This window comes from Geotrypetes seraphini, chromosome 10 (assembly GCF_902459505.1).
Source record: "Geotrypetes seraphini chromosome 10, aGeoSer1.1, whole genome shotgun sequence".
In the NCBI taxonomy this organism is placed as follows: Eukaryota; Metazoa; Chordata; class Amphibia; order Gymnophiona; family Dermophiidae; genus Geotrypetes; species Geotrypetes seraphini.
In genome coordinates, this window is record NC_047093.1 from 94,514,362 (window position 1) to 94,541,661 (window position 27,300).

A 27,300-nucleotide genomic window follows, 5' to 3' on the forward strand; every position below is an offset into this window, starting at 1 on the left:
AATGATTTCATTTAGCTTCTTCTGCTGGCTTAGAAAGCACATTCCCTTCCTTTGGACTCATTTGTTCCAAATTGAGAAATCATTCGGGACCCCATAAAGCAGTAAAGCTTGGTTTTCTTTTTCAGATCATGAACCAACAAGATGATGAAAATCAATGAGCTACAGAAGACAGTATTTTAAGTTTTTTAAATGTTGTCCTGGCTGATAAACAAAATATCTTTAAAAAGAAAACCTCATGACTAACTACATCAGTTAACATGGATGCTTAAGCAAATACAAGAATTCATATGCTATGATATCATTTTGGTTAAATAAAACTATTTAAAGTGTTAAGGTAATGATTAATTTTATCCTTCTAAAAAAGTACAGCAGAAAATTGTCCAACTATGAATGATTAACCTATTAAACTAGAGATAATTCACCTCACAATAATTTATCTTTGTATTTCTAATAACCCAAATCAGTAATTTTTTTATACAACTGTAAAACTTATCTGAAAAATTATTTTTCAAAATTGAAGCATTCATCTGATTGTAAATATTAAGACTATACCTGCAAGAATGAATCTCAGTTGAAAACTATGATTTAAATTGATTTGATTTAAATCAAATCCACCCTGGTAATGTGTGATTTTTTTGTTAATATATATGCGAGGTAGCAAAAGGAAACTTCCTCTAAGGAGCCACAGTGGTAAACATTTGAGTGCTTCAAGATGCAATACTGTGCTTAGTGAGACAGATGCTGAGGAAGAGGTCACACCCCCAGAGATTTGGGAAATGAGCTTTCAGAATGCTATCCATGATCCAGTGCCGTCCAGTGCTTGAATAACACAGTTGCTTACCATAAAGGGAGTTATCCAGAGACAGCAGGCAGATATTCTCATGTGAGTGGTGTCATCCACGGAGCCCAGTACAGACAGTATGAAAAGTGTACTGTCACTAAGTTTTAAGAAACTTCGTGACTGCCCACACGTGAGTGCCTTCCCACCCGATATAGGTTCGAGGTACCTTAGTTCCGTAAGCAAGCCAAGAAGCCAACCAGGGGAGGTGGGTGGGATGTGAGAATATCTGCCTGCTGTCCCCAGATAACACCCGTTATGGTAAGTAACTGTGCTTTATCCTAGGACAAGCAGGCAGCATATTCTCACATTGGGACTCCCTAGCTTACTGCTAGGATGGAGGGAGAGTTGGCCATTAAGAAAATAAATTTTGTAATACTGCTTGGCGAAAGTGATCTGAAGCATAAGACTGATACGATGAGGAGAAACATAGAAACATAGAAAGATGACGGCAGATAAGGGCCATAGCCCATCAAGTCTGCCCACACTATTTACCCACCCTCTTAAGTCTACTGACCCCCAAAAAGAATAATTGTAATTATACTGTCACTCTACTGACCCGCTCATTCAGTCCTAGTGACCCTATCCCTTGGCATGACCTCGTAGGGATCCCACATAGGTATCCCATTTGTTCTTGAAGTCTGAGATGCTGCGTGCCTCGACCACCTGCACTGGAAGCTCGTTCCAATGCTCAATCACTCTCTCCGTGAAGAAGTATTTCCTGGTGTCTCCACGAAACTTCCCTCCCCTGAGCTTGAGCGGATGTCCTCTTGTGGTCGAGGGTCCCCTGAGAAGAAAGATATCATCTTCCACCTCTACCCGTCCCGTGATGTACTTAAATGTCTCAATCATGTCTCCCCTCTCCCTACGCTCCTCGAGAGTGTAGAGCTGCAATTTGCTCAGTCTTTCTTCGTACGGGAGACCCTTTAGCCCCGAGAGCATGATGAAGAACAGTGTTGATGCCTCAAAGTGGTGGATCATAGAAACATGATGGTAGATAAAAGCCAAATGGCCCATCTAGTCTGCTCATCCGCAGTAACCATTATCTCTCTCTCTTCTGAGAGATCCCATGTGCCCTTTTTAATTCAGACACAGTCTCTGTCTCCACCACCTCTTCTGGGAGACTCTTCATCTATCACCCTTTCTGTAAAAAAAGTATTTCCTTAGATTACTCCAGTGCCTATCACCTCTTAACGTCTTCTTATGCCCTCTCATTGCAGAGTTTCCTTTCAAATGAAAGACTCAACTCATGCACATTTACAATACGTAGGTATTTAAACGACTATCATCTCCTCTCTCCCGTCTTTCCTCCAAAGTATACAGATTGAGATCTTTAAGTCTGTCCTCATACACCGTATGATGAAGACCACATACCATTTTAGTAGCCTTCCTCTGGACTGACTCCATCCTTTTTATATTTTTTTTGAAGGTGCGGGCTCCAGAATTGTACACAATATTCTAAATGAGGTCTCACCAAAGTCTTATACAGAGGCATCAATACCTCCTTTCTCCTACTGGCCATACCTCTCCCTATGCAACCTAGCATCTTTCTAGCTTTCGCCATCACCTTTTTAACCTGTTTGGCTATCTTAAGATCATCACATACAATCACACCCAAGTCCCGCTCTTCTGTCGTGCACATAAGTTTTTCACCCCTAAACTGCACCTAAACTGTGGTACTGTTCCCTCTGGTTTTTGGAGCCCAAATGTATGACCTTGCATTTCTTATTATTAAATTTTAGCTGCCAAATTCCAAACCATTCTGCAAGCTTCACCAGGTCTTTCTTCATGTTATTCACACCATCCTGGGTATCTACTCTATTGCAGATTTTGGTATCATCCGCAAAGAGGCAAATCTTACCTGACAACCCTTCAGCAATATTGTTGCCTCAATGGAAAATGTTGATGAGCTAGAAAATCAATGCGTGGATATAAAATGGCGTCGAGATAGGGAGTGACAATGCTTCACAGTAAATCCACGAGAAGTAGCTTGATGCTCCAATGGATAGCTGACACTGGTACCTTGAGGCCTCGTAGTACTCATGCTGGGCTGGTACTGAGGGACCCAGTGTTAGCTCTGGCATGCAGTGCAATTTGTACATATCACCGATCTCCCTCTGGAAGAACTCATTGAGTTTCTCCCTGAAAGTACGCACCGTTACTGATGGCTCATCAGCTGGTACCATCAGTGCAGCAGGTTGTCTCTGAGTGAGTGAAGCAGAGACAAGCTGCAAAACTAGAGAACGATGGCATTGCTGGTTGGTCTGCATCAAGGGACTTGATGCTGTTGAGATCTGCGACGCTTGCTGGGAAGTGGCTGGTTTCTTAGCTAGCTTCCTCAATGCTATAAGATATTCTGATGTCGATGCACGAGTTTTCAATGTCAATAGATCTGAAGACTTGCTGGTGTACATGGCTGAGCAGAACAGCTTCTCCTGTTGAATACAATGGGTTTTCATAGAGCACTTTTGTAAGATAGAACACTGAGCACAAGTTTCAACTCAGTGTTCAGGGCCTAAACACTGAAAACACCAACTATGAGGGTTAGTGATGGAAATAGGCCGCTGTCACCTACTACTTAAAATCCGTTAAAGGTTTCGACAGGGAAGGAAAATTTTCGTTGGCGAGATTAAACTCAATTTTGGAAAAAAACGCGAGAACTGCTGAGAAAAACCCCCCAAGGCCGAAGCCCGGGATTGAACGAAAAGAAAAAAGTAAAATAAACTCTTTTTTGTTTGTTTTAAGAACACGAAGAAAATAAGATATTATGAGGAAAAGAAATTATTAAAATGAAGAAAAAACACAAAAGTGGGAAGGCAACTCAGGCTGAACAGTGTCCAATCAAAAAAGTACTTCTTCACTCCACGGAAAATGAAGAACTAAGGTATCACGAACCTACGTCGGGCAGGAAGGAACTCGTGCATGCACGGTGCAGGCAGTCGTGAAGTTTCTTAAAACTTAAAGTGACAGTACACTTTTCATACTGTCTGTACCAGGCTCCATGGATGATGTCACCCACATGTGAGAATATGCTGCCTGCTTGTCCTAGGATAAAACTGATTTATCCTGCTTGTCTGACAAAATTAGCTCAGGGTTAGACTGCTACACACAAATACCTTTTTGTTGAAAATTACTTAGTAAACTATATTTTGAATCAACTAAACCCTTAATTTCCTATTGTACACAATTGTCTATGTTTATCTTCAAAAAGGTACATTATTATACCAGTTGTACAGCTTCTTAGAACTCCAACAGCATCTCTGTACAAGCTTCTTATTCTTACCTTTGTCTGCCAATGAAAGTGTGCTGCTGAAGTACTGTTCTTCTATGTTCCATGATGTTTCGTTGACCTTGTTTGATACCCCACCCGATCCAAAGCAATTCACCTTGATAGCTAGAAGGGCCAAAAATTGGGAGAGTCAAATATAAAGATGAATATGTTACCTTAAAGATATTTTCAGCAGTCTCAGTTTAGGTTTCAAACCTTAGTTATTTTCTAACATTTCAGTTCAATTATACTCGCTTCCTGTAGGCATAGAAATGGAACAAGGAAAATGTTCTCTCTTATTCTCAGTTTCTACACGCATAAAGAGCATGAACATCTGTGAAGATATCTTTATTTATTTATTTGTTGGGCTTTATTAATCATCGTTTTATGAAGAGATCTTCACCCAAGGCATAATCTAACTGTGGTACTTTGGGCAATGGCGTGTTAAATGACTTGCCTGGAGTCACAGGAAGCAGGCTAAGTGTGCCTATTCCCACCAGAATCTCCTCCGTCTCCGTGAGGAATCCCCTCCATCTCCCCATAAAAATTACCTATCCCCATAAAAAGCCGCAATTGCTTCTGACAGTTTTGATTTTAGTTTTTGAGTTTTACAGAAATTTCAAAACAAAGTCATACATTTGCCAGAACAGGAATAAAACCAATACCCCTTCTCCTTCCTTCTCCCCAGTCGGGTGGGGTAGGCCTATCAACAAAATGCTATCCCAAAGAAGCAGATTTAAGGCAGAATTTGATGAACAGAAAGAAGATGGCCGGTGCAGCAATTCTCTCCCCCTCTGCTCTTTTTTTTTCTTTTTTAAAGTTACATATTTAATGTTGGTACCTGCTGAGCTGAAGCAGTTTAATGCAGGGTAGTCTGGCTCCGGAGCTGCACAGCCATATGCACAGTTATGCTGCCCAGACTCTCCTGCGCTCCTCTGCACAGCCATAATGAGTGGTGGCAGGCTTGAGCCAACGAGATACTTGAGGGGAAGTCTCACGCCAAGGCTCACTACTGTGAAAGCTCTGCACATCCACCAATCTGGGAGCATTTCTACAAAGAAGTGCTCATGATTGGTCATCAAGCTCCAGCTCTGTTTCCCTGATTGGTGGATGTACAGAGCTCTCTCATGCGAGTGACAATCAGCAACTTGTGCGCTGAGGGATCGATGAAGCTTAGAGGGAGCATTGGAACAAAGGTAGATTGGCATTTCTGTGGGAGTCCTGTGTACCTAGGGGGATCCCCGCAGGAGTCCCGTGGACCTAGGGGGATTCCCCACAGGAGTCCCGTGGGACCCACGGGAGTCCTGTAATCCCCGTGCAGACTTCTACAATAGAGTGGATACCGCACCCTTCATGAAAGAAATGGGTTATGAACTTGAAAAATTGATGGGATTGGAAAGGATCTAATCCAGGGTATTGAGGGAGCTTAGAGAGGTTCAGGTGGGTCCTCCTTTTCGACGTCGAGTGTCAATGGTGTGGTGTCTGAGATCGAGCTCTCGACATCACCTTGGAATATTGCTTGAACTGGACTGAAGGTGGATGTGGATATGTTGCAAGAGGTACCTGCACAGGCTGCGACTTTAGCATCTCAGCCAATTCCTTCTGTACCAGCTCCCTGATCTGATCTTGTAAGGGGGGGGAGCCAGTACCAATGTTGCATAGGGTACAAAAGGCACAGACTGTCTGGTGTCAAGGCACTGGACCTAAATGTTGAGACACACCTCAAAGGGGACACCAACGGTGATAGTGTCTCAGTGTGTCGACACTTTTTGAATGCATTAATGAAGTGGACACTTGAGATGACATCGATGAATGCCTGGAGGGAGAAGGGTGTTTGTGCTTCTTAGCCTTTTTATGCGATTCCCCAGATGGAGGTAGCACTGATGGTGTAGGTGGTGTCAGTGCTGGTACCAGTACCAATGAAGATGCTGAGCGTCAGCGTCTACAGACCTCCTTGATGGTCCCAATGCTGATCCAAAAAGTTTGTCGAATTAGAGCTGATGGACCTTAAGCAACCTCTCTGCAGCCTAGAGCAACACAGGCAAAGTCTGGTCAGTGTTCAGGACCTAGGCAGTGGACACACCAGTTACGCGAGTCAGTAGCTGAAATGGTCCAGGTGCACCGCTTGAAATCTTAGACATCAAGAGAAACACCACAGACACAGAGTCAAAGAACTCAATGGTCTGGGGAGGTCAAGTAGATAAGTGACCCAAAAATGACTCAACATATCCAGCCTGAAAACAGACTGAAATGAGCCCAAAGGCCCAAAATGAAAATTTGGTCAATAATGAAAAAAAACGCAACAAAAACCCAACAACCTTTGAACCAGATAACAGTTAAAATAATAAAATGAAAAATTATGAGAGAAATAAAAGGAAAAAGTGAACAGGAAGGCACAAAAATAAAAAGGAACCATTTGACATGCTTGAAGAAACTAAACAAAAATAGCTTCTCAGCTCCATGGAAAACTGAGAATTGATTGTCCTATAATCTGACATTGGGTGGGAAAACATCAGCATGTGCACAGTATGGACAGTCAAGACTTTTCAGTCTTTTAAAGTGACAGTACACTTTTACACTGTCCTTACTGGGTTTCATGTATGATGTCACCCACATGTGAAAATATGCTACCTGCTTGTCCAAAGTTCCTACTCTGGCAAATGCCAAAATAGAAGGGTACAAAATCTACAGTTTGGAGGACTAACTTAAGGAGGAAGGAATGGGGGAGTAATTGACTAGTTGATATAGAGTAACAGGCTAAGCTGAGACTCCATAGGAATGTTTTTGTTTCTAATATATAGGGTAATCTTTTGCTCATATTGTCTTGACCTGAGGAAGGTGGTTCTGGCCTTTGAAAGGACATTCAGAAAGGGAGTCAAACTTCAGATTACTCAGAACATAGCTGTTAAGTCTATCAAATCTGACAAAAGAAAAGATAAGCCTAACTAATTTCCTTGTCCAAATGCATTGGCTCCCAACTGAGGCTTGAATAAAATTTAAGATATGTATGATTGCTTTCAAAATATATGGTACAGCCCTAGCTTATTTAGCAGATTGTTTTACTATCTCATCATAAATACTACTACTATTATTTTTAAAGCACTACCAGACATACACAATGCTGTACAGCAGGGGTGTCCAACCTTTTGGCTTCTCTGGGCCTCATTGGCCAAAAAAAAAAAATTTCTGGGGCCGCGCAAACGCTGTAGCAAGACAGAGGAGGGAGCCGGCAAGATGGTAAACAACCGGGGGCAGCAGAGGAAAATACTGTATCGTCCTCGACCGGGGCCGCACAAAATACTTCACGGGGCCTCATGCGGCCCTTGGGCCACAGGTTGGACACCCCTGCTGTACAGAGTCATAAAGACAGTCCCTGCTCAAAGTGCTTACAATTTAAACAGACAAGACAAACAGGATGACATGGATACAGTTATGGGGAACGGTTAATCTTCTGGTTGGAGGGCAGTAGGGTTATGAATTGAAGGCTGTATCAAAAAGGTGGGTTTTCAGTCTGCTTTTAAACAAGGTAAGGGAAGGGGCTTGGTGAACAAACTTGGGTAATTCAGGTCTTATTAGCATACTAACTTTATTCGTGTGCTGAATGATTTTAAATTTGGAATTCCCTTCCTATTGAAATTAGGAATTTAACAGATTGTCATTTAGAACAGTGTTTCTGAACTCTGTCCTGGAGTACCTCCTTGCCAGACAGGTTTTCAGGATATCCACAATGAATATGCATGAAAGAAATTTGCATATAATAGAGGTAGTATATGCAAAAGAAAAATTATGTTCTTACCTGTTAATTTTCTTTCCCTTAGACGCAGCAGATGAATCCAGAGACCAATGTGATAGCCCACACCTACCAGCAGGCGGAGATAGAAAACTGATTAACAGGTGGTCCTATTGGCTGGCACTCCTCCTGTCTCATCAGTATAGCTCCTTGCCCAAGCACACCTAACCATCAATAGGCATAGCATGTAAAAAACTTCTTTCCCAGAACAAATCGCAAAAGGCAACGATACAGAATACAACCATCAACAACAACCAACCACGAAAGTTGCACACGAAAAAACCGACAGCCAAATACCAGAAAGGGTGGGGCTCTGGATTCATCTGCTGGTCTAAGGGAAAGAAAATTAACAGATAAGAACATAATTTTTCCTTCCCTAGCAACAAAAGCAGATGAATCCAGAGACCAATGGGATGTAGCAAAGCAATCCTCAATCAGGGTGGGAAGTAAACGCCGCCTCTGTCAACAACCGACGCACTAAACGCATCTACCGCATGCGCCCCCACATCCAACCAGTAATGCCGAGAGAAAGCACACTCTGAAGACCAAGCAGCCGCGAGACAAAACTCCTGCAAGGGAGGTAGTATATGCAAATCAAGTTTATGCATATTCATTGTGGATATCCTGAAAACCTGACTGGCAAGGGGGTACTCCATGAACGAGTTGAGAAACACTGATTTAGAAGAGCAGCTTAAATATTTTGTTTAGAGAATATTGGATCAACAGTTAATTATTAATTCCCAATTCTTTTACACCTGACCAGCTTTGAGATGAATAGGTACGCGGCCTAAAAGAACTGGTTGCTTAAAAGTTTGCAGGTTGCTTAAAGTGTTAAAATTTTGGGCATTGTGATTTTTATACTGGCAATTACACATGTAAATTACCATTACAGAATACTAGTTGAAGTCCACATTTTAGCACTTAACTTAAGGTCGCAAGCACTTGCATCATGTCAAAGGCTAGAGTAAATGCTCACATGTAAATGACAGTATTCCATAACTTCAGTGCAGTGGTCTTCGCTAATTTTTAAGCAAGGGCTGTTTTGGGTCTAAAAGGAGTGAAAGACAACCAATATATTCCTACTTTGGGCCCCCTCCTTCCCTTTCCTCCTCCCCTTTGTGGCCTAGCATCTTTGTCCTTCTCTTCCCCCCTCCCCTACTTTAGCCTGGAATCTCTCTCTCTCCTCCCCGTAGTCCGACATCTCTCTCCTTCCCTTTCACCCTTCATGTGGTCTGGTATCTCCCCTTCTTCTCTCCTCTTCCATTTCCTAGTCTGGCATCTCTCTCCCCTTATCTCCCCCTCCAGTAGTTTGACATTTCTCTCCTTCCCCTTCTCTCTTCTTGTGGTCTGGCATCTCTCTTTCTCCTTCCCTCCCCAGTAGTTTGACATTTCTCTCCTTTCCCTTCGCTCTCCTTGTGGTCTGGCATCTCTCCTTCCCTCTTCCTCCTCCCTTCCATGGTTAGGCATCTGTCTTCCCCTCCCTCATGATGTCTGCCATCTTTTCCCTCCCTATCCTCCCAATCCAGCATCTCTCTAGTAACCACTCCCCTGCTTTCCCCCCCTCCATGGGATCTGGTAGTTCTTCACCCTTCTTCCCAACAGCTGCTCATAAACTCTTTGGGCCACTGGCAGCGTGAGTGAAATAAACATGCTGCCTTCAACATGCTGCCTTTCCCCTCTGCTACCTCTTCCTGCCTATGCGAGGACAGGAAGTAGTAGCAGAGGGAAAGTTTCTTTGCCGCAGAGGGGAGTGTGTTTACCTCACTCATGTTGCTAGCAGCCCAAAGAGAAAAAGAGCGGTTACTGGGAAGGAGAGGCATTGGATCCTTTGGGGGTGGGGGTCGAAGCCCAGACTGCAGCACGGGACACCCAGAAGGTATCTGCAGGCCACCATTGGCTCGCAGGCCCTGCAATGAAGACCACTGCCTTAATGTATAAGTTTTGGCTATGCCACTTGACTACCCATACCCCTCCCACATCTATACCTCCCCTTGCCATTATGTGGTATAGAATTTACATGTTAAGGTTTGTCAATTATGGTAAGTGCAGTTGCATAAGGAACTGCAAAATTAGTACCAACACATCAATTATGACCAAATTATGATTGTTAGCACTATTTAGCAGCTAATTTGTCAATTAAGATATGTGTATTACTCTAACCCATGCATACAATTATGCATGCTAAATATTAAAAGTGGGCACACAAGATTATAGGAAAAGGGAGAATATACTTAGTCCAATAAAGGTATTTTTTTTTTTTGCTTGTATTTTTATCACAGTAGTTAACTAAGACATTTAAGAGAGAATTAAGACATGAAAGCCCAACAGTGGGAAGACACTGGATAGTATTTGACTGTTTTACACAAAAGCAAGTTAATTTACCTCCCTCACTTAAGTGAAAATAGATTAGTCCAGATGTTGAATTTTTTCCTCATGATAGGCTAGACCATAAGCCTTGATATGTCAGATTCCTCAATAAGAATACACATTTTAAAAAGTTAAACATTCAACCAAATCTTAGTTCTCAGACAAAAACCTGCAAGTTACAGTAAAAACAATACACTTCTCCCTCCATATTCGTGGGGGTTAGGGGCAGAGCCAGTCTGCGAATATGAAGAAATCGCAAATAACTATTTCTATGTACTTACCCAGACTCTGCTCAGCTTTGCACTCTTCGCCACCCGCCTCAGTGATCCGTGCCACACATTCTATTTTTCTCGTCTTAGCGACACCTGCCAGCAGCTGTTTAAAAATCCAAGGACTGTTTCTAATTCCCCCTTGTGCTGCGGAAGGGGAGAAAGGGAGGCGGGGGGAGGGGAAAGGAGGAAGCGTCACTGTTTGCTGTGCGCGCCTCAGCCCTGTTCCAGGAGAAACCTGCCTCACCGCGCGCACGCTGCACTTTGGAAGCCGGCAGGGCAGGGGAAGCTGACGCAGGCTCTTTGGACATAACCAATGAGAGTTGGAGAGCCAGGGACAGCTACTGGCCAATTAGAAGAGGTACTTGCTGTAAACCGCCTCGAACTTATATGGTTTTGGCGGTATATAAGAATAAAATTATTATTATTATTATTATTACTTGACAATCGGAGCTTTCTGCAAGCCAAAGGCAAGAGGAACAGCGTGCGATCCGAAAGCCAGGCCAAGGTAAAGTAAGTTTATTGCTTTGGGCGTGAGACCGTGGTGGGGGAAAGCCATCAAAACAAAAACCGCGAATAATCAAAATCGTGAGTGTTGAAACCGCGAATATGGAGGGAGAAGTGTAGTGGCTAAAAATTGATATGGGTTTGTATACTGACAATGAAAAAGGTAACTGGATGACACTTGGAAATCCAATTCCAGGTACAGCAGATTGTACTTCAAGGGATGCTAGACGGGGAACCATTATCCAGAGCTTAGGCTTATCTCAGGTAATCAAATACTAAAACATTGCCTTGGGTGAATCTTTACATAAACACAGTTAATAAATTCCAATATATAAATAAATTCACTCAGTGCTCACAGCCCGCAATGCTTATGCCTGCATCCAAGAAATCTGACATCAACATTCAGACTGAGCTCCTACTGCTCCTTCAGCTATGGGCATATAATCCTACAGCTAGCATCAACTGGCTCAGATCTGAAATATTAAATACTCGCAAAAAGCATTCTTAAGAGCAGAGGCAAGTACTACACAGGTACACGGGTCTTAACTTCACAGGCCTTCCCATTTCTATAGGAAAGCGCAGCAATTTAACATTCTCTTACCAATATGTGGATGTAATTATACCAGGCAAACCTTCAAGTAGTACAATATATGAGAGTGGCACTCAAACCTGTGATCAGTGCCTTAAAAGTAACAGCAGCAAAGGCCAAGCAATTTTATCCCCCTTAGTCAAGACCCTGGAAAACTATAAACTATTTTCCATTGAGTTTTGGTACCTAGGCTCCATGGCTCTATACAACAAATACAGCAGACTCTCAGATAACCGGCACCCACGGGAATTGATAGATGCCAGATAAATGTAGTTTCTGGTTTCTTGAGAGTTACTGTTAAATAGGCCTAATACTATACCCCAATATTATGCCATACCATAAACTGTTCCAGACAAACTACTGGACATGTGGTAGGCAAAGTGTAGGCATACTCAGGTGTGGCGTGCCAAGTTTATACTTAAGTTTCCACCAGAAATTGATTTTATTTTCATTTTTATTTAAAGTATTACAGTATTTCTTAGATTTTTTTTTCTGGTTGCTTGAGTTCATGTTAACAGAGAGTCTACTGTAATGAAATATATTTCAAAGAGCAGTCATCTTTAGAGAACATAGGCCTGCTACCAAAGAATCATAATACCATAAGGAGATAAACCTAATGCACAAAAAAAGTCTAGTTAATCTAGATGGGTTTATTCTGTAGTATTTTTTATTTTTTTTACAAAGTACAAAAGTAACCGGGCAAGTCTGAATCATATATTTGAGATTTTCTGTTCACATCTGGGTAGCCAATATGGAACGATTTAGAGTCTTACCTCAATCTTCTTTCTAGTAGACATGCACTCTATTCCTGAACAATCTGATAGTCAATCTCTTCTCACGAGAACTCTTGTAAGAAGCTTCATTTGTAATTTTTACTCTTCCTCCCATCCCTCTGGGCTATCCTTCTACTCCTTAGTTTGTAACTAAGCAGACAGTCAGCTCTGGAGAGGAAACAGAAGAGGGAGGAGTACAGGGACAGTCCCCAAGAAACATGTCTGTTCTACTCATATCAAACATATAACATAACCAAATTCAGCCATTTGCAATACATAACAAGGTAGATCTTCTCCCCCTCCCAAAATAAGTCACCAACTTAAGTGCAACCTGCACTAAGGGTGTAGGAGATTTGTATAGATACCCCTAAGATATTTCAATGTGGTAGTCGCTGTCTCTATTCTTGTCAAGGCTGGACCAGAGAAACAAGATATACAAATTGTCAGGTCTTATTGAGGCAGCAAGCAGGCAAATTCACAGCTGACAGGAAGAGCTAGAAAGAAGATTAACAAGGTAAGAGCCTAATCTTTTCAAGTACAACAGACACTCTATTCATGAACAACTGGGACACAACCACTATCCTTCAAGCTTAGGGTGGGCTAGATGAGCCTGCTATCACAATAGAAGATCCAAATGCAGAGTCCTGTTTGGCCGCCACATCTACTCTGTAAAACTTTGTGAACGTATGCAGAGACCAAGTGGAGGCTCTACAGATTTCTTCTGGGCAAACTGCTGAGAATTCCACCCATGAAGAAGCAACTCCTACCATCTCTCTTGTAAAAAGACAACTGAGGAGTTGAAGGAGAGGCAAGAGGGATGGAAGGAGGAGCAAAACAATGCAAATGAAGTGGCTACAAGAGTTCTTGTGATAAGAGCTTGACTACTCAATTGTTAAGAAATAGTCTGTCATACTAGAAATTAATATTTCTCTCGACTACACCTGTTGGAAAACCAGGAAGGAATACTAAGGAACACCACAAGAGCGAACAACATGTATCAGCCAAAGAAGTAACCTACCCCCCCCCCCCCCCAACAACGAGATTTCAAATCAACATGCCACTGAATTTTTTTAAAATGGCCAGGTGTTTTGCTACTTCTGTGCCAGAGCTACAGCAGTAAAATACATTAACTCCTCTCCCCAATATACATTAAGCTCTGTTAATCAATAGATTGCAAAGACGGGGTGTCACTCAAGCATATTAACTGTACACCATTCCTGGAAATCTGTTACAAATTATACGGAATCCTAAAACTCCTTTTAAGTGCAAACAATTTTATTTAACAATAAAGGAAGATACACTCAACAAATGAACAGTGGTGGTGTTCAATATAATACAGAAAGACTCCCAACTCAAACCCCTCCCATTATTCAAAAAATAATATTGATGATAAAAGAACAACAGCGGAAACAGAAGGTACAGTCATGGCATCAACAATTTTCCCACGTGTTCCAAACTAAGATAGAATTCCCCCCCCCCTCCCCAACACATGTCCAGTCCCACATCCCAATGGGCCAGTACAAAGAGACAAAAAACCCCCCAAAAAAAACCAACACCCCCCCCCAAAAAAAGGGACCAGACAGGAAATAACCAAAAATAACACCTACACTGCCCACCCCGCTAGCCCCCCCAAATACCCAGAATAGAGATGAGGTAGAAGGAAACCAAAAAGCAGTGGAAAACAGGGTAGACTTAAAGCAAATTCAAAATTTGGCTGCGCTTTTGAGGTGGTTGAGAATTAAGATAGGGATCCCAAACAGCTAAAAACTGCTTTTTCCGCCTAAAATGCCTTTTAAAAAGGCCACTCATTTCCTTTTTCCCCTGGAGAATCGATTCAACAGCTGAGAATTTCTTGCTTCAAGAATTTAGAATCAAGAACAAAGTCAGTTTGGAAACAGTAAGGTTTTTCCTGCCAAAGGCATTCCCCTGATGCTTGGATGAGAAATACGACCCATCTGGTGGGTAGATGTAAAGATGCTGGAGTACGCACACATTAAATTACATCAGCTAACCTGGGGGTATCTCTGGACAGTTTGGAAGCCAACGTCTTCAGTTAAGCTTTTGCTGTCTACAGGCTTAGCTGTGTATTTTGGTATCTGAATTTTATCCAAGAAAATCTTAAAGCTACTCCACAGTCAGATTCTCACATTATGTCAACTTACACAAGTCACTTGTATGTATGAATAGACGAGGCTATGACAAAATGCTGTACCTAATTCTGCTACTGTGAACATGTCAGCTTTTATGACTAGGCTTGTTGAGAGAAGATGTGTCATTTTCATTACATGCATTACTCACCTGTGAGTTTTTAGGTATGAGCATAGTTTAATGACAGCTCCCAAGCTGCTAATGTGGTCTCTTCTACTCCCTAGTGAAAGAGTGCAGCGAGTGCTGCATCAATACTGCTTTATTCTTATAACAGCACAGAATCTCCTGTTGGGCACAGGTTTGCCTGGATAAAAAATTATGAGCCAACTAAAATTCCACACAGCCCTGTATAAATACACTTCAAATATACTGTTTCAAAACTAAGAATTGAGGAAAATTTGCAAACCTTGTAGTACTTATCTTTTAGCAGGTGTGTGTGTGTGGAGGGGGGGAGGGGTTACCCATACACAAAAATCCAAATCACACAATACACCCTTTTCCCGTTCCACTCTTCAAACTATAACCAGACAAGCTACATTCATTTGCTTCTACTAACAAGCATCTTCTTAAGTTTATAACCTGCCAATTCCAGCCATCCTGACAGTCCTACTAGCTCTAATCCACCCCTCTGCCAACAAGAACCCTAAGAATAGGGTTACCATGTGGTTCCAGAAAAAGGAGAATGAACTGAGTCAGTTTTATTCCATTGCTTTCAATGGAAGTAAAACCCAGATGTCTCAATCCATTCTCCTTTTTCTGTAGCCATACAGTATTTCTGTAGCCATACAGTAACCCTACCTAAGAAAAACTAAAGCAAGAACGCAACAATTACATACCCTCGTTTCCCCCCAAATGAGACAAGGTCTTATTAATTTTTGCTCCAAAAAACACACTAGGGCAGCAGGGCTGCCCAAATCTGTCCTCGAGATCTACTGGCAGGCCAGGTTTTCAGGATATCCACAATGAACTTGCATGAGAAAAATTTGCATACCAAGAAGGCAATGCAAGCAAATCTCTCTCATGCATATTCATTGGGGATATCCTGAAAACCTGGCCTGCCAGTAGATCTTGAGGACTGGAATTGGGCAGCCCTGCACTAGGGCTTATTTTCAGGGAATGTCTTATTTTTTTCATGTACATCATCTGTCCCTTGCTCTCCTCCACTCCAATTCTTCCTCTTTCCTTTCTCTCCCCCCATGTGCAGCATCTTTCATCTCCTTTCACCCATCCCCTTGTGCAGCAGCTCCAAGGCCCCCCCAAATGGCGGGAGCGCTCCGAACGAGCTGCTTCACAGCTGCGTCACAGTGCTGAGTCACTGATGGCATCAGTGACGCAGCAAAGGGAAGGCCCCAGCGGGGAAGGCTGCAAAGCAGCCTGTTCAGAGCGCTGCTTCTACTGCTGTTTTGGAGGCTTTGGAGTGGATCGATGGTGTTCCGCTGCACAGAGGAATGGGAAGAAGGGATAGAAAGATGCTGCAGAGGGAAGCCCGGTGGGGAAGGCTGCAAAGCCACTGTTTTTCGAGGCGTCGGAGCTGCTATACAAGAGGATGGGTGAGAGGTAAGGAAATATGCTGCACATGGGAGGGGGAGAGAAAGGAAAGTGGAAGAATTAGGGTGGAGAAGAGGAAGAGAGAGATGATTGGCAAATTGGTCAGGGATGGAGTCAGGGAGTGTTAGGGTGGCTTCAGGGGTCGAACTTATTTTTGGGGTAGGGCTTATATTAGGAGCATCTTTAAAAATTGTGCTAGGGCTTATTTTTGAGGTAGGTTTTATTTTCGGGGAAACAGGGTATTTGAATAGTGTTTCACAAAGCCCAAATGTGCGCTGTTGCAGAGTTGTAGAAGGTGTAGAGAATTGTTCCTATTAATGTAACTTAAAGGCAGGGTGGATTTGAGGAAAAGTCGATCTAAAAATAGATTTCTATTTAAGACACATTATAGTACGAAAGTTAATCAGGAAATGTTGTTTAGTTTTTAATTATATAGCATAAGGCTGTATATTCATGCAATGTTTAAATATTTTTGGTTAATGTATTCCATTAAGCCATTCATAGTGAAACGGGCAATTTTTCTATCAAGATGATATCACAGATACTTAGGTTTTGCATTTCTCAAAACTAAATTTGAGACTGCAGAGATAGCATGTTTCTTCACAACAAAAATGTTATAAATTTGAGAAAGACCTTAGCCCCATTGTTCCTTTGCAAAATTTTGTACACAGAATTAACCCTTTACCTCTTTAAGTGCTAAATTTATATATTTGCACAAGGAGACAAGTGTGAGGAGGGAGGGGCAAGCAGTAAAAATGAAAGCAAAGCCTTTTGAGCAGAATACTCTACAAAACTTAGGATCTTTGTGTATATAGCCTGAGGTTTATCATATTATTCTCTCCAGTTTAGAAATATTTTAATGAAGTTCCTCTACCTAAAGATCAGGAAGACTTGTGTGCAAAATGCTAACACTGCAACAGAAATGGAAGGTCTGGTGGCCCAAATGAAACATCATGAGAAGTGCTTTAATGAAGATGACAAAAAGAACATGTTTGAACAAGAAGGATCTTCAGGTTGGTAAATGTTTTAATTTTATCTTATTTCTTAAAGACTACCTTGAGGAACTGTCATATTTGAGCAAAAATATTTATTACTGCAAGTTACTAGCATTTTGATACAGTTAAATTTGCAGACGATACGAAGTTATTCCGAGTAGTGAAGACACAGTGGGATTGCGAAGATTTGCAACGTGACATAATCAAGCTCGAGAAATGGGCATCGACATGACAAATGAGGTTCAACATGGATAAGTGTAAAGTGATGCATGTCGGTAACAAAAATCTCATGCACAAATACAGGCTGTCTGGGACAGTACCAGAGACCTCCCAGGAAAGAGACTTGGGAGTTCTGATCGACAAGTTGATGAAGCCATCCGTGCAATGCGCAGAGGCAGTGAAAAAGGGAAACAGAATGCTAGGAATTAGAGAATGACACGGTGACTAAATTCATCACCGCTCCCGTCCCCGCGGGAAACCATCTTCATGTCATTCTTTAAGGAAAGAGGGAAGAATCAGAGTATGAATGGCCACAACCACTGACCCGCAAGCTTTGCTTTGAATAATGCTGGTGTAGAAGGACAGAGGATGAAATAGACACTAGAAAATGACTTGGGTTTATTTCCCGCGGGGACGGGAATGGTGATGAATTTTGTCACCGTGTCATTCTCTACTAGGAATGATAAAGAAGGGGATCACAAACAGATCGGAGAAGGTTGTCATGTCGCTGTACCAGGCCATGGTGCGCCCTCACCAGGAGTACTGCATCCAGAACTGGTTGCCATACATGAAGGACACAGTACTACTTGAAATGGTCCAGAGAAGAGCGACTAAAATGGTTAAGGGGCTGGAAGAGTTGCCGTACAGCGAGAGATTGGAGAAACTGGACCTCTTCTCCCTTGAAAAGAAGAGACAGAGGGGACATAATCGAAACATTCAAAATACTGAAGGGAATAGACTTGGCAGATAAAGACAGATTGTTCACCCTCTCCAAGGTAGGGAGAATGAGAGGGCACTCTCTAAAGTTGAAAGGGGATAGATTCCGTACAAACGTAAGGAAGTTCTTCTTCACCCAGAGAGTGGTAGAAAACTGGAACGCTCTTCTGGAGTCTGTTATAGGGGAAAACACCCTCCAGGGATTCAAGACAAAGTTGGACAAGTTCCTGCTAAACTGGAACGTATGCAGGTGAAGCTGGACTCATTTAATTTAATTTAATTCTTTTACACCGCTAATAACCGTGAGGTTTCTAAGTGGTTTACAAAAATGATGCATTAAAATATACAATAAATAAAAATAAATAAGATAAGTACTTGGAAATTCCCTAATTGTCCCAAAGGCTCACAATCTAACTAAAGTACCTGAAGTACCAGATTCAAAACAAATGCTAGGAAGTTCTTCTTTACCCAACGTGTGGTGGACACCTGGAATGCGCTTCCAGAAGATGTAATAGGATAGAGTACGGTACCGGGGTTTAAGAAAGGATTGGACAATTTCCTGCTGAAAAAGGGGATAGAAAGGTATAGATAGAGGATTACTACACAGGTCCTGGACCTGTTGGGTCACCGCGTGAGCGGGCTGCTGGGCAGGATGGACCTCAGGTCTGACCCAGCGGAGGCATTGCTTATGTTCTTAAGAAACAATTTATGAAAAGTAAAGATAAAAATATAAAGACAGAGGTAGAGATAGAAATGAACATTCCAGCAAGATGGCGGCCAGTTAGGTCATCTTCTGTGCTGTCTCCCTTGTCCTGCTTTTGTTTTATTTTGCCTTTGTTGATTTTTCTTTTAAATTTTTTTTTGTTGGTTTTTTGTTCTGTCTCTGCTGTTTTCATTTGGGACTTCCAGTCTTGTTGGTGTTTGCTTCTTTTGAGCTCACCTACCGATTTCCAGTTTGTTGGGTGGCGAGAATTGGTCAGCTCCCAGCTGGGGAAGATAAGCAGGGAGAGTTAAGACCTTGGTGCTGGCCTGTTCCCCGATTGTGTCGGTGGCGGCCTGTTCCCCGATTGTGGCGGCTTGGGAAGGGAAGCAGATTGGGGACCCCTGCTTTAGGCGAGGACAGATCGCGGGCCTCAAAATAGTCCCTAGGGGGGGGGCCACAAAAGGCCCACGGGTTTGAGACCGCTGATATAAAGTATTATGGAAACTATCCACCTTCAAGATCAACAACCTCCTTGTTCTACAGTTTCAAAGTTCTGTCCAAGATAGTATTTTGGTACCTGATGCAAAAATTGCCCAGTTTGTTTATGTAATAAACTCTTCTTTCTGTCCAACTGAAAACTCACACTTCATTAATATGAATCAGTCACTGAGACCAGGATACAGTCCACCCAGCAGAGCAGATGTTGCAGGGTCACTGCTGGATAAAGTGCATGACAGAGAAATGGAGCAATGTGCAACAGGTCTAGAAGGTAAAATTGTTAACCTAAATCTTGATGGGTAGATTAATGTTGTATGTGCTTGTTTAACAGAAGAAGAGAATGTCTTTCTTGCAGAACAATTGATATGTCAGAAAATGCACATACAGTATATGTGCAGATCCTCAAGACCCTATGCCAGGACCACAATTCCTATTTTGTTATGATGATTGCGGCTTTGCCATCCTGGGAGAGGGAGATGAGGAAACACTTCATGGGGGGAAAGGGGAGGTAGAAGGAAATAGATAAGATACTGGAGACTGGGGGTGGGAAGGGAAGGAGAGAGGCTGAAGAGGAGGGAAGGAGAGAGAAGCTGAATACCATGGGAGGGAGGGTTGAGAGGTAGGAAAGGGAAGGGATGCTGGGTGCCATGGGAGGACATTATGAGCTAGTAGGGAAGGGAAGGGGAGATGCTGAGGTTGGGTGGAGCTGGGGGGCTCCCTAAACAAAAAAGAAGTATTCTGTGTGAACATTGGTATGTGAATCCAGTGATGGACCACCCAAAGACTGTGACATAAACCCTTATATGCACTGAAGCTTGTAAAGTACCAGTGCTTGAGAAACTCCCTAATCCCCTACTTGTCTGATTAGATTGTAAGCTCTACTGAGCAGGGACTGTCTTCTTGAATGTTTTAATATATAGCACTGCATATGTCTAGCAGGACTATAGAAATAAGTAACAGTAGTAGTAGTAGTAGTAGTTACAGGAAGTAGCGTCAAAAGCTATAATAGAAACAGAGAAACTTTATGGCAGATAAAGGCCAAATGGCCCATCCAGTATGCCCTTCAACACCATCCACTATCTCCTTTTCTCCCTAAAAGATACCACATGCCTGTCCACACTATCTTAAATTCAGAAACAGTTTTCAACTTCATCTGGAGACCATTCCACGCATCTGCCACCCTTTCTGTAAAGAAGTATTTTCTTACATTACTCCTGAGCCTATCACCTCTTAACTTCATCCTATGCCATCTTCTTCCAGGGTTCTCCATTTGAAAAAACAAACCTTCTCAGGAGTGGCCTCCACACTCTGGAATTTACTTCTAGAGGGCCTATATCTAACTCCAGACTACCTCTACTTCAGGCAGCAGGTGAAAGTCTGGCTCTTCATCCAAGTCTATAATACGTAGGATGACTGACCATACACCCATTCAGCACCATTCTATTATAGCTTTTGCCACACATACTAACTAAATCAATTCCTTATACCTTTGTTTAATTGTATAAACACATTGCCTTGAGTTTAGCCTCCCATCTGTTTATCCCAAAGCACTTTGTACCATCCAACTTATCCCCAGCTAATATCTGCATTTGACCCTTCAGCTAAATGATAAACTGTTATTTGAATGTCCCTCCATGAGTCCAACATTTCTTCCTCTCTCCTCCACTCCTATTGGCAACAGATCTCCTTCTCTCACTGCTCATCTGTCTTGAGAGATCCAGGCATCTCTCCCACCCCCTCTACTGTCACATCTAACATTTATCCCTCTCTCATCCCCCAGATCATGTGCAGCATTTTTCACTACTACCCACCAACCCCATGCCCATTTCTCCTTCTATCTTCCCTCTGCAGCACCATGCCACATCTATCCCTCCATCATCACTATGTCTAACATTCCTCCCCCTCACCATCACTATATCCAATATTCCTACCCGTGTCATCCCCTTCAATCTGTCCCTCTATTCCCTCTCCACTACCATATCCAACATTTCTCCACTCATCCTTCTCTCCCCATACATCTCTATCTCTCTCCTCTTTCTATGCCCAATTTTTCTCTTTCTTCCTTTCCCTCTCACTCACACACTGATGCTCAACAATTCTAAAACTAAACTTTAGGCTTATATACCGCATCTTCTCTATAATATAGCTCAGCACGGTTTACAAAGAATTAGAAAAGAGAACAAATACAATAAGAATTAGGAATAGTATGGAGAGGAGCGGAATTTATAACTTTGAAAATAGACAGGTTTTCAGATGTTTTCGAAATAGTCATACCTCAATTTGCTAGTAACTCGGTTTGCGAGTGTTTTGCAAGACGAGCAAAACATTCTCGCAAAACTTGTCTCGAAAACTGAACGTTGACTCGATTTGTGAGCACCCCCCTGAAAACTGGCATCGCTCCCTCCCCCTGCTTGAACCAGCACACTTCCCCCTCGTGAACAACTTGAAACTTACCCTCCATCTGGCACCGGCACGCAGCCCACAGGATGTGCCGGTGCTGCTTGAAGAACTTTCTGCCTCTGCCGGGCCTTGAGCATGCATCTGTGCATGCTCAAGGCTTTCTAATTCTCCCTCTCGCCGAGATTCTCGGAGATCTCGGCAAGAGGGCGAATTAGAAGGCCTAGAGCATGCGCAGATGCCTGCTCAAGGCCCGGCAGAGGCAGAAAGTTTTTCAAGCGGCACCGGCACATCCTGTGTGCCGGTGCCAGACGGGGGGTAAGTTTCAAGTTGTTCACGCGGGGGGAGTGTGCTGGTTCGCAGGGGGGGGGCCTTTGCGAGCGGGGGGAGCAGCGCCGCTGGCCTCGGGGGTGGGGTAGGAACATATCAAGAGAGTTTCCATTATTTCCTATGGGGAAACTCACTTTGATATACGAGTATTTTGGTTTACGAGCATGCTTCTGGAACGAATTATGCTCATAAACCAAAATTCTACTGTAGTTGGAAAGACCCAGATCGCGCAGTTGGACAAGGAAATTATTCCACATCTCAGTAATTTTGAAAAGTAGATATTTTCCAATTTTGCCAATGTAGATAACGCCTTTCGATGTAGGAAAGGACAATTTAAATTTTTGAGTACATCTGGCGATATCAGATCTTACAGAATTCCAAGACAGGGGAATTAATGGGGAAAGGCTGCCATGCAGGATCTTGAATGTTAAGCAGGCACATTTAAAATAAACCCTGGAAATTATTGGAAGCCAATGAAGTTTATGCAGAAGCAGAGAGATCAAAATTACTTTTTGCAAAGATCAGCCTAGCTGCAGTATTCTGGATCAATTGTAGTCCTGGAAAGCTTTTCTTGGTCAAGCTTACATAGAACGAATTACAATAGTCCAGCCTTGAAAAAAAAAATGATTGATTGAACAAGGACAGCAAAATGTTATTGATGGAAACAGGATCTCACTTTCCTCAACATATGGAGACTGGAAAAACATTTTTTTACCAGAGAATTAAGATTGTCCTTGAATGAAAGTGTTGAGTCTATAATGACACCCAAAACTTGAAAATTCAATTTGCAGTGAGGATCCTGAAGGCAACAGAACAGACAAAAAAAGGTAGCTGCTCTAATTTTGGGCCAAGCCAAAGTAATTTTGTTTTGGACTCATTTAGCTTCATTTGTACAGTAAGGGCCCATGACTGAAGTTTTGTTATACATTCTGTTATATTCCCAATGAGGTTAGTGAGATTTGAGTCTATCTCAAGGAGAATTAAGATGCCATCTGCATACGTTTATAGTGTTTCGCAGGGGGATAAACTGAAAAGCTTGAAAGTAGTCATGTAGATGTTGAAAAGAATAGATGATGGAGGTGATACCTGCAGGACCTCCGCATGATGGCTTCCAGGAAGATGACATAGTGCCATTCATATCAACAGTATATGAACGAGATTGTAAGAATTTTGAAAATCAGGCTAAGACTGTGGAATCAATACTTATCTCAGAGAGTTGGTATATAACGTCGAAGGCCGCCAACAGATCAAATTGTAGCAAAATTACAAACTTGTTACACATTTGCTGACCTTTTGAGATTGAGATCAAAAGAGATTCGGTACTGAGATTAGGTCTGAATCCATATTGGCAACATAAAAGAATGGAAAATCTCTCCAAATATGATGAATGTTGAGCAGATATAATAGACTCCAGCATTTTAGTCAGTAGGGGAGGATTTGCTATAGGTTGATAGCTAGATGGTGAAGATAGATCAAATAACCACACAAAAATGATATTCATGTAATTCTAAACCAAGTGCCATAAATTCTTTAGTTTATAAGGACGGAAGAGACCTCAGTGTTTCTCAGGAGAATTCCTGTGAAACCATCTATGGCAATAGTAATATTGTCATAGAGAAATACATCCTTGGTCTTATATTGCACCGCTCCAAATTCACTGTTTATATTATTTACTTTTTTTTGAAGTAATGTTTATATTATGTTTTTTCAAAACTTAGTGAAAAATAAGCACTTATCTCAGCCTTTTCTTCTGATAGTACAAAATCACTGCAGTTTAGGGTCTAGCGCGGTACCAATCTACCATACTTGGAGAATTTTAGTTCAATCTCATTTAACATAGAGATGTAAGACCAAGGATGTATTTCTCTATGACAATATTACTATTGCCATAGATGGTTTCACAGGAATTCTCCTGAGAAACACTGAGGTCTCTTCCATCCTTATAAACTGAAGAATTTATGGCACTTGGTTTCTGATATTAGAATTACATGAATATCATTTCTGTGTAGTTATAAGTTTTAAAGATATTCAGCTTGGATTGTGAAATTTTAAGATAGATCTAAGCCACTTTCTTCAATAATGGGGACAGAACAATGTGACCCATCTCTACAGAAAAAAGACCTGATAAGGCAGAATTAATAAGGTTGGTAAGAGATGAAATGGCCTGAGTAGGAATTTTCTCATATAAATATGAAGGGAATGGGTCCAGAGCACATTTGCAGAATCTTAATTTTTGACAAAATTCTCCCTTTCTATTCCCTCCCTCTTATCCCAAGTTAGTGCCCCCTTCCTTCCTCCTTTCAGTGTTCTATGTTCATGCCCACTCCCCACCTTCCAGTTGTCCAAGAATCGTACCCCTCCAATGTCCCAAGGCACTCCTTTTCTCCCTTTGTCCTCTTACTTGTTCGAACTGCACTGCCCATCTGCCTTCAGCAGCTTATTCGGGGGACACACAGCAGGCAGCGATTTACATGCTGCACATAGCTGACCCACAAGCCTTACCTCCAACGTCAGCCCTAATGTCAGAGAGAAGGTTTCCAGGTCAGCTACGTGCAGTGTGTAAATTGTTGCCTACTGCGAACAAGCCACTGAAGGTAGAATGAGTGAGGAGGTAAATGGGACACCCCTCTCCCCCGCAAGGCTTTCCTCTGATGTTAGCTCTGACTTCGGAGAGAAGCCCTGTGGGTTGGCTTCATGAGGGATGGAGGAGCAGGGAACCCTGGCAGTGGGTGGGGTGGAAGCAAGGAGAGATCGGCTTCAACGGACAGGCGGGCAGGGAAGGAGGGCAGACAGGGATCTCCAGCAGCGGCTTCAGCAAGTGGGGCAGGCTGCAAGGAGGGATCCCTAGCAGTGGTTGCAGCTTCAACAGGCAGGCAGGGAATACCCTCTGTGGCAGCTAGACCGTGTACCCCCACCAAGCAGCCCTAAGGGTATACATACCGCGTGTTGAGAAACACTGTTCTATACTGTTCTTCCAGAGATACTCAGAACGGTTTACATAGATTTATTCAGGTATGTCAGCATTTTTCCTTGTCTGTCCCGTCGGGCTCACAATTTATCTAATATACCTGGGGTAATGGGGGACCAAGTGATTTGTCTCTTGTTTAAACTCTTCAGTGTTTTAAAGATAGGAACAGCGATAAGTATTCTTCTGTTAGATTTGTCTCAAACAATCTTATACTTTTAAAGAATGTTTTATAAGAGGAAGGGCCTCAGATTAGAGAGTTGCACGGGGACAGAACTTCTACCCATCCCTGCCAGGATCCTCTCCGTCCCCGTCAGAATCCTCTCCGTCCCCATACATCCCCGCCAGGATCCTCTCCGTCCCCATCCGTCCCCGTCAGAATCCTCTCCGTCCCCACACATCCCCGCAAGGAATTACCTCCATCCTCGCCCGTCCCCATAAAAAGCAGCAATTACTTCTGACAGGATCATCAATTTCACAGTTTCTTTTGTGTTTGCGCTGCTATTTTCCTTGTGGAATCTCTTTGGTGGAACCCTTTTTTTGTTTTCTGTTCAGGTAATTAACTTATAAAACCCCCTCTTTTACTAAGACTGACATGTCCATTATATTATAAATAATAACTTTATTCTTGTATACCGCCATACCCAGTGAGTTCTAGGCAGTTCACATTAGTTAAACATGGATTACATGCGGTTAAGAATTAGTTGAACAGATTTACATTAATTAAATATAATTACATGCATCGTTACATGCGGTTCACATTAATTGAACATAGTTATATGCAGTTAAGTAATAATTGAACAGAATTGCATAGAGTTAGGTGTTAAAATGAGCAGGGATGCAGGCAGCGGAGAGGATGAAATTGGGGAGTAGGATAAGGTGGGTCAGGGGGTGGGGGTGGGGCGAGATGAAAGAAAAGGGGGGGGGGGGGGGGTTCTTTGGGGAGGGGGCCTTTAAGTGTCGTGGCGTTGGAAGAGGTGTGTTTTGAGTAGTTTTCTAAAGCTGAGGTAGGTTGGAGCCTCGAGGATTAATTGGGTTATCCATGGGTTTAGCTTGGCGGCCTGGAAGGCGAGGGTTTTGTCGAAGAATTTATTGGAGTGACAGAGTTTTAGGGAGGGGAAAGCAAATAACTAGATTCTGCGGGAGTTCTTGTTTCTGTGATTCAGGATGAAGTGTGGGTTGATATAGTTTGGGGCTAGGCCGAATACTGTTTTGTAGCAAAAACAGGCAAATTTAAATAGGACTCTGGATTCCAATGATAGCCAATGAAGTTTGTGGTAGAAAGGGGTGACATGGTCCCATTTTTTCAAGCCGAATATAAGGCGGATGAACTCTGCTTCCAAAGCCTTCCATCCCCGTGGGAGTCCCATTGGCTAGAAGGGGGTCCCCATGGGAGTTCCGTGGGTTAGGGGGGATTCCCGCGGGACCCGTGGGATTCTTGCGATCCCCGTTCCCATGCAGACCTCTACCTCAGATCCCCGTGCGTTGTCAGTAAGTTAATTCAAACAACCACACTGGACAGGGAAATAACCTCATCGGTCCTTTTCCCCCTCCTGCTTAGTGAATCTCAGATTCTGTTAAAGCAAAATTGTCAAAAAAAATTTTAAACATTTGGGTGGCGTAACAACGTCACTCCATAATCATATACGAAAATAAATCTTACGAAAGCACAAAAACATTCTATGAAAAATAAAAATCACAATGCAATTTAAACCAAAAATACATATTTTAAACAAAAAAATTAACAACACACCAGTATATGGTATTAAAAAGAAACTCATTCTAAAATGACGTAATGACATCACTCCATACTACGGAAAAAGACGTCCAGCACGGCATGACGTCACCACGCTTAGAAAAACGAGTCAAAAGAAAATATAACTAAAATACTTTAAAACTTGCTTGAACGAAAAACGATTGCAAATGTAAAACAAAATGTGCATAAAAATATATGCCACATTGAATCACGAGGCAAGTGCTGACAAAATGTTTCTGAAATGAATGAAAAGTGTTAAAAAATATGCATTGAAACACATATCAAAATATGCAAGAAAATCTGAGATATGTCAGATTTAAAGATATATACCATAATGAATGTAAATGCACAAATAAAACAGAATAGTCATATCTAAAAATTATGTAAAAACTCATTAAATGGGAGCTATATATGTATATATAGAATCTATATGAAAGGTCTTAAATCAAGTTCCATATTTAGACCATTCAGAGTAACTGAATTAAACTCATAAATAAACCGCTGTTCCTCCTTCAACAGTATGGAATGAATCAGGGTCACCACCTCCCTACCTAATCTTGATTACCTTCAAAACAAAAAACTTCAAATCCTCTATACTGTGGCCTTTCTCGTTCCAGTGATCA

At 42.2% G+C, this 27,300-nt stretch overlaps 1 protein-coding gene across 2 annotated transcripts in view; it reads right to left on the bottom strand.

Moving 5' to 3' along the window:
• The window catches only part of ARRDC1 (arrestin domain containing 1), a 140,197-nt gene that overhangs the window by 76,667 nt on the left and 36,230 nt on the right, over window positions 1–27,300 (bottom strand). Inside the window, exon 2 of one of the 2 annotated variants that reach the window (XM_033960475.1) lies at window positions 4,122–4,232. The exons of the other annotated variant lie outside the window; for it this stretch is intronic. Coding sequence (XP_033816366.1) covers window positions 4,122–4,232 — 111 coding nt within the window. The remainder of the gene's footprint in view (window positions 1–4,121; window positions 4,233–27,300) is intronic. 2 annotated transcript variants of the gene reach the window in all.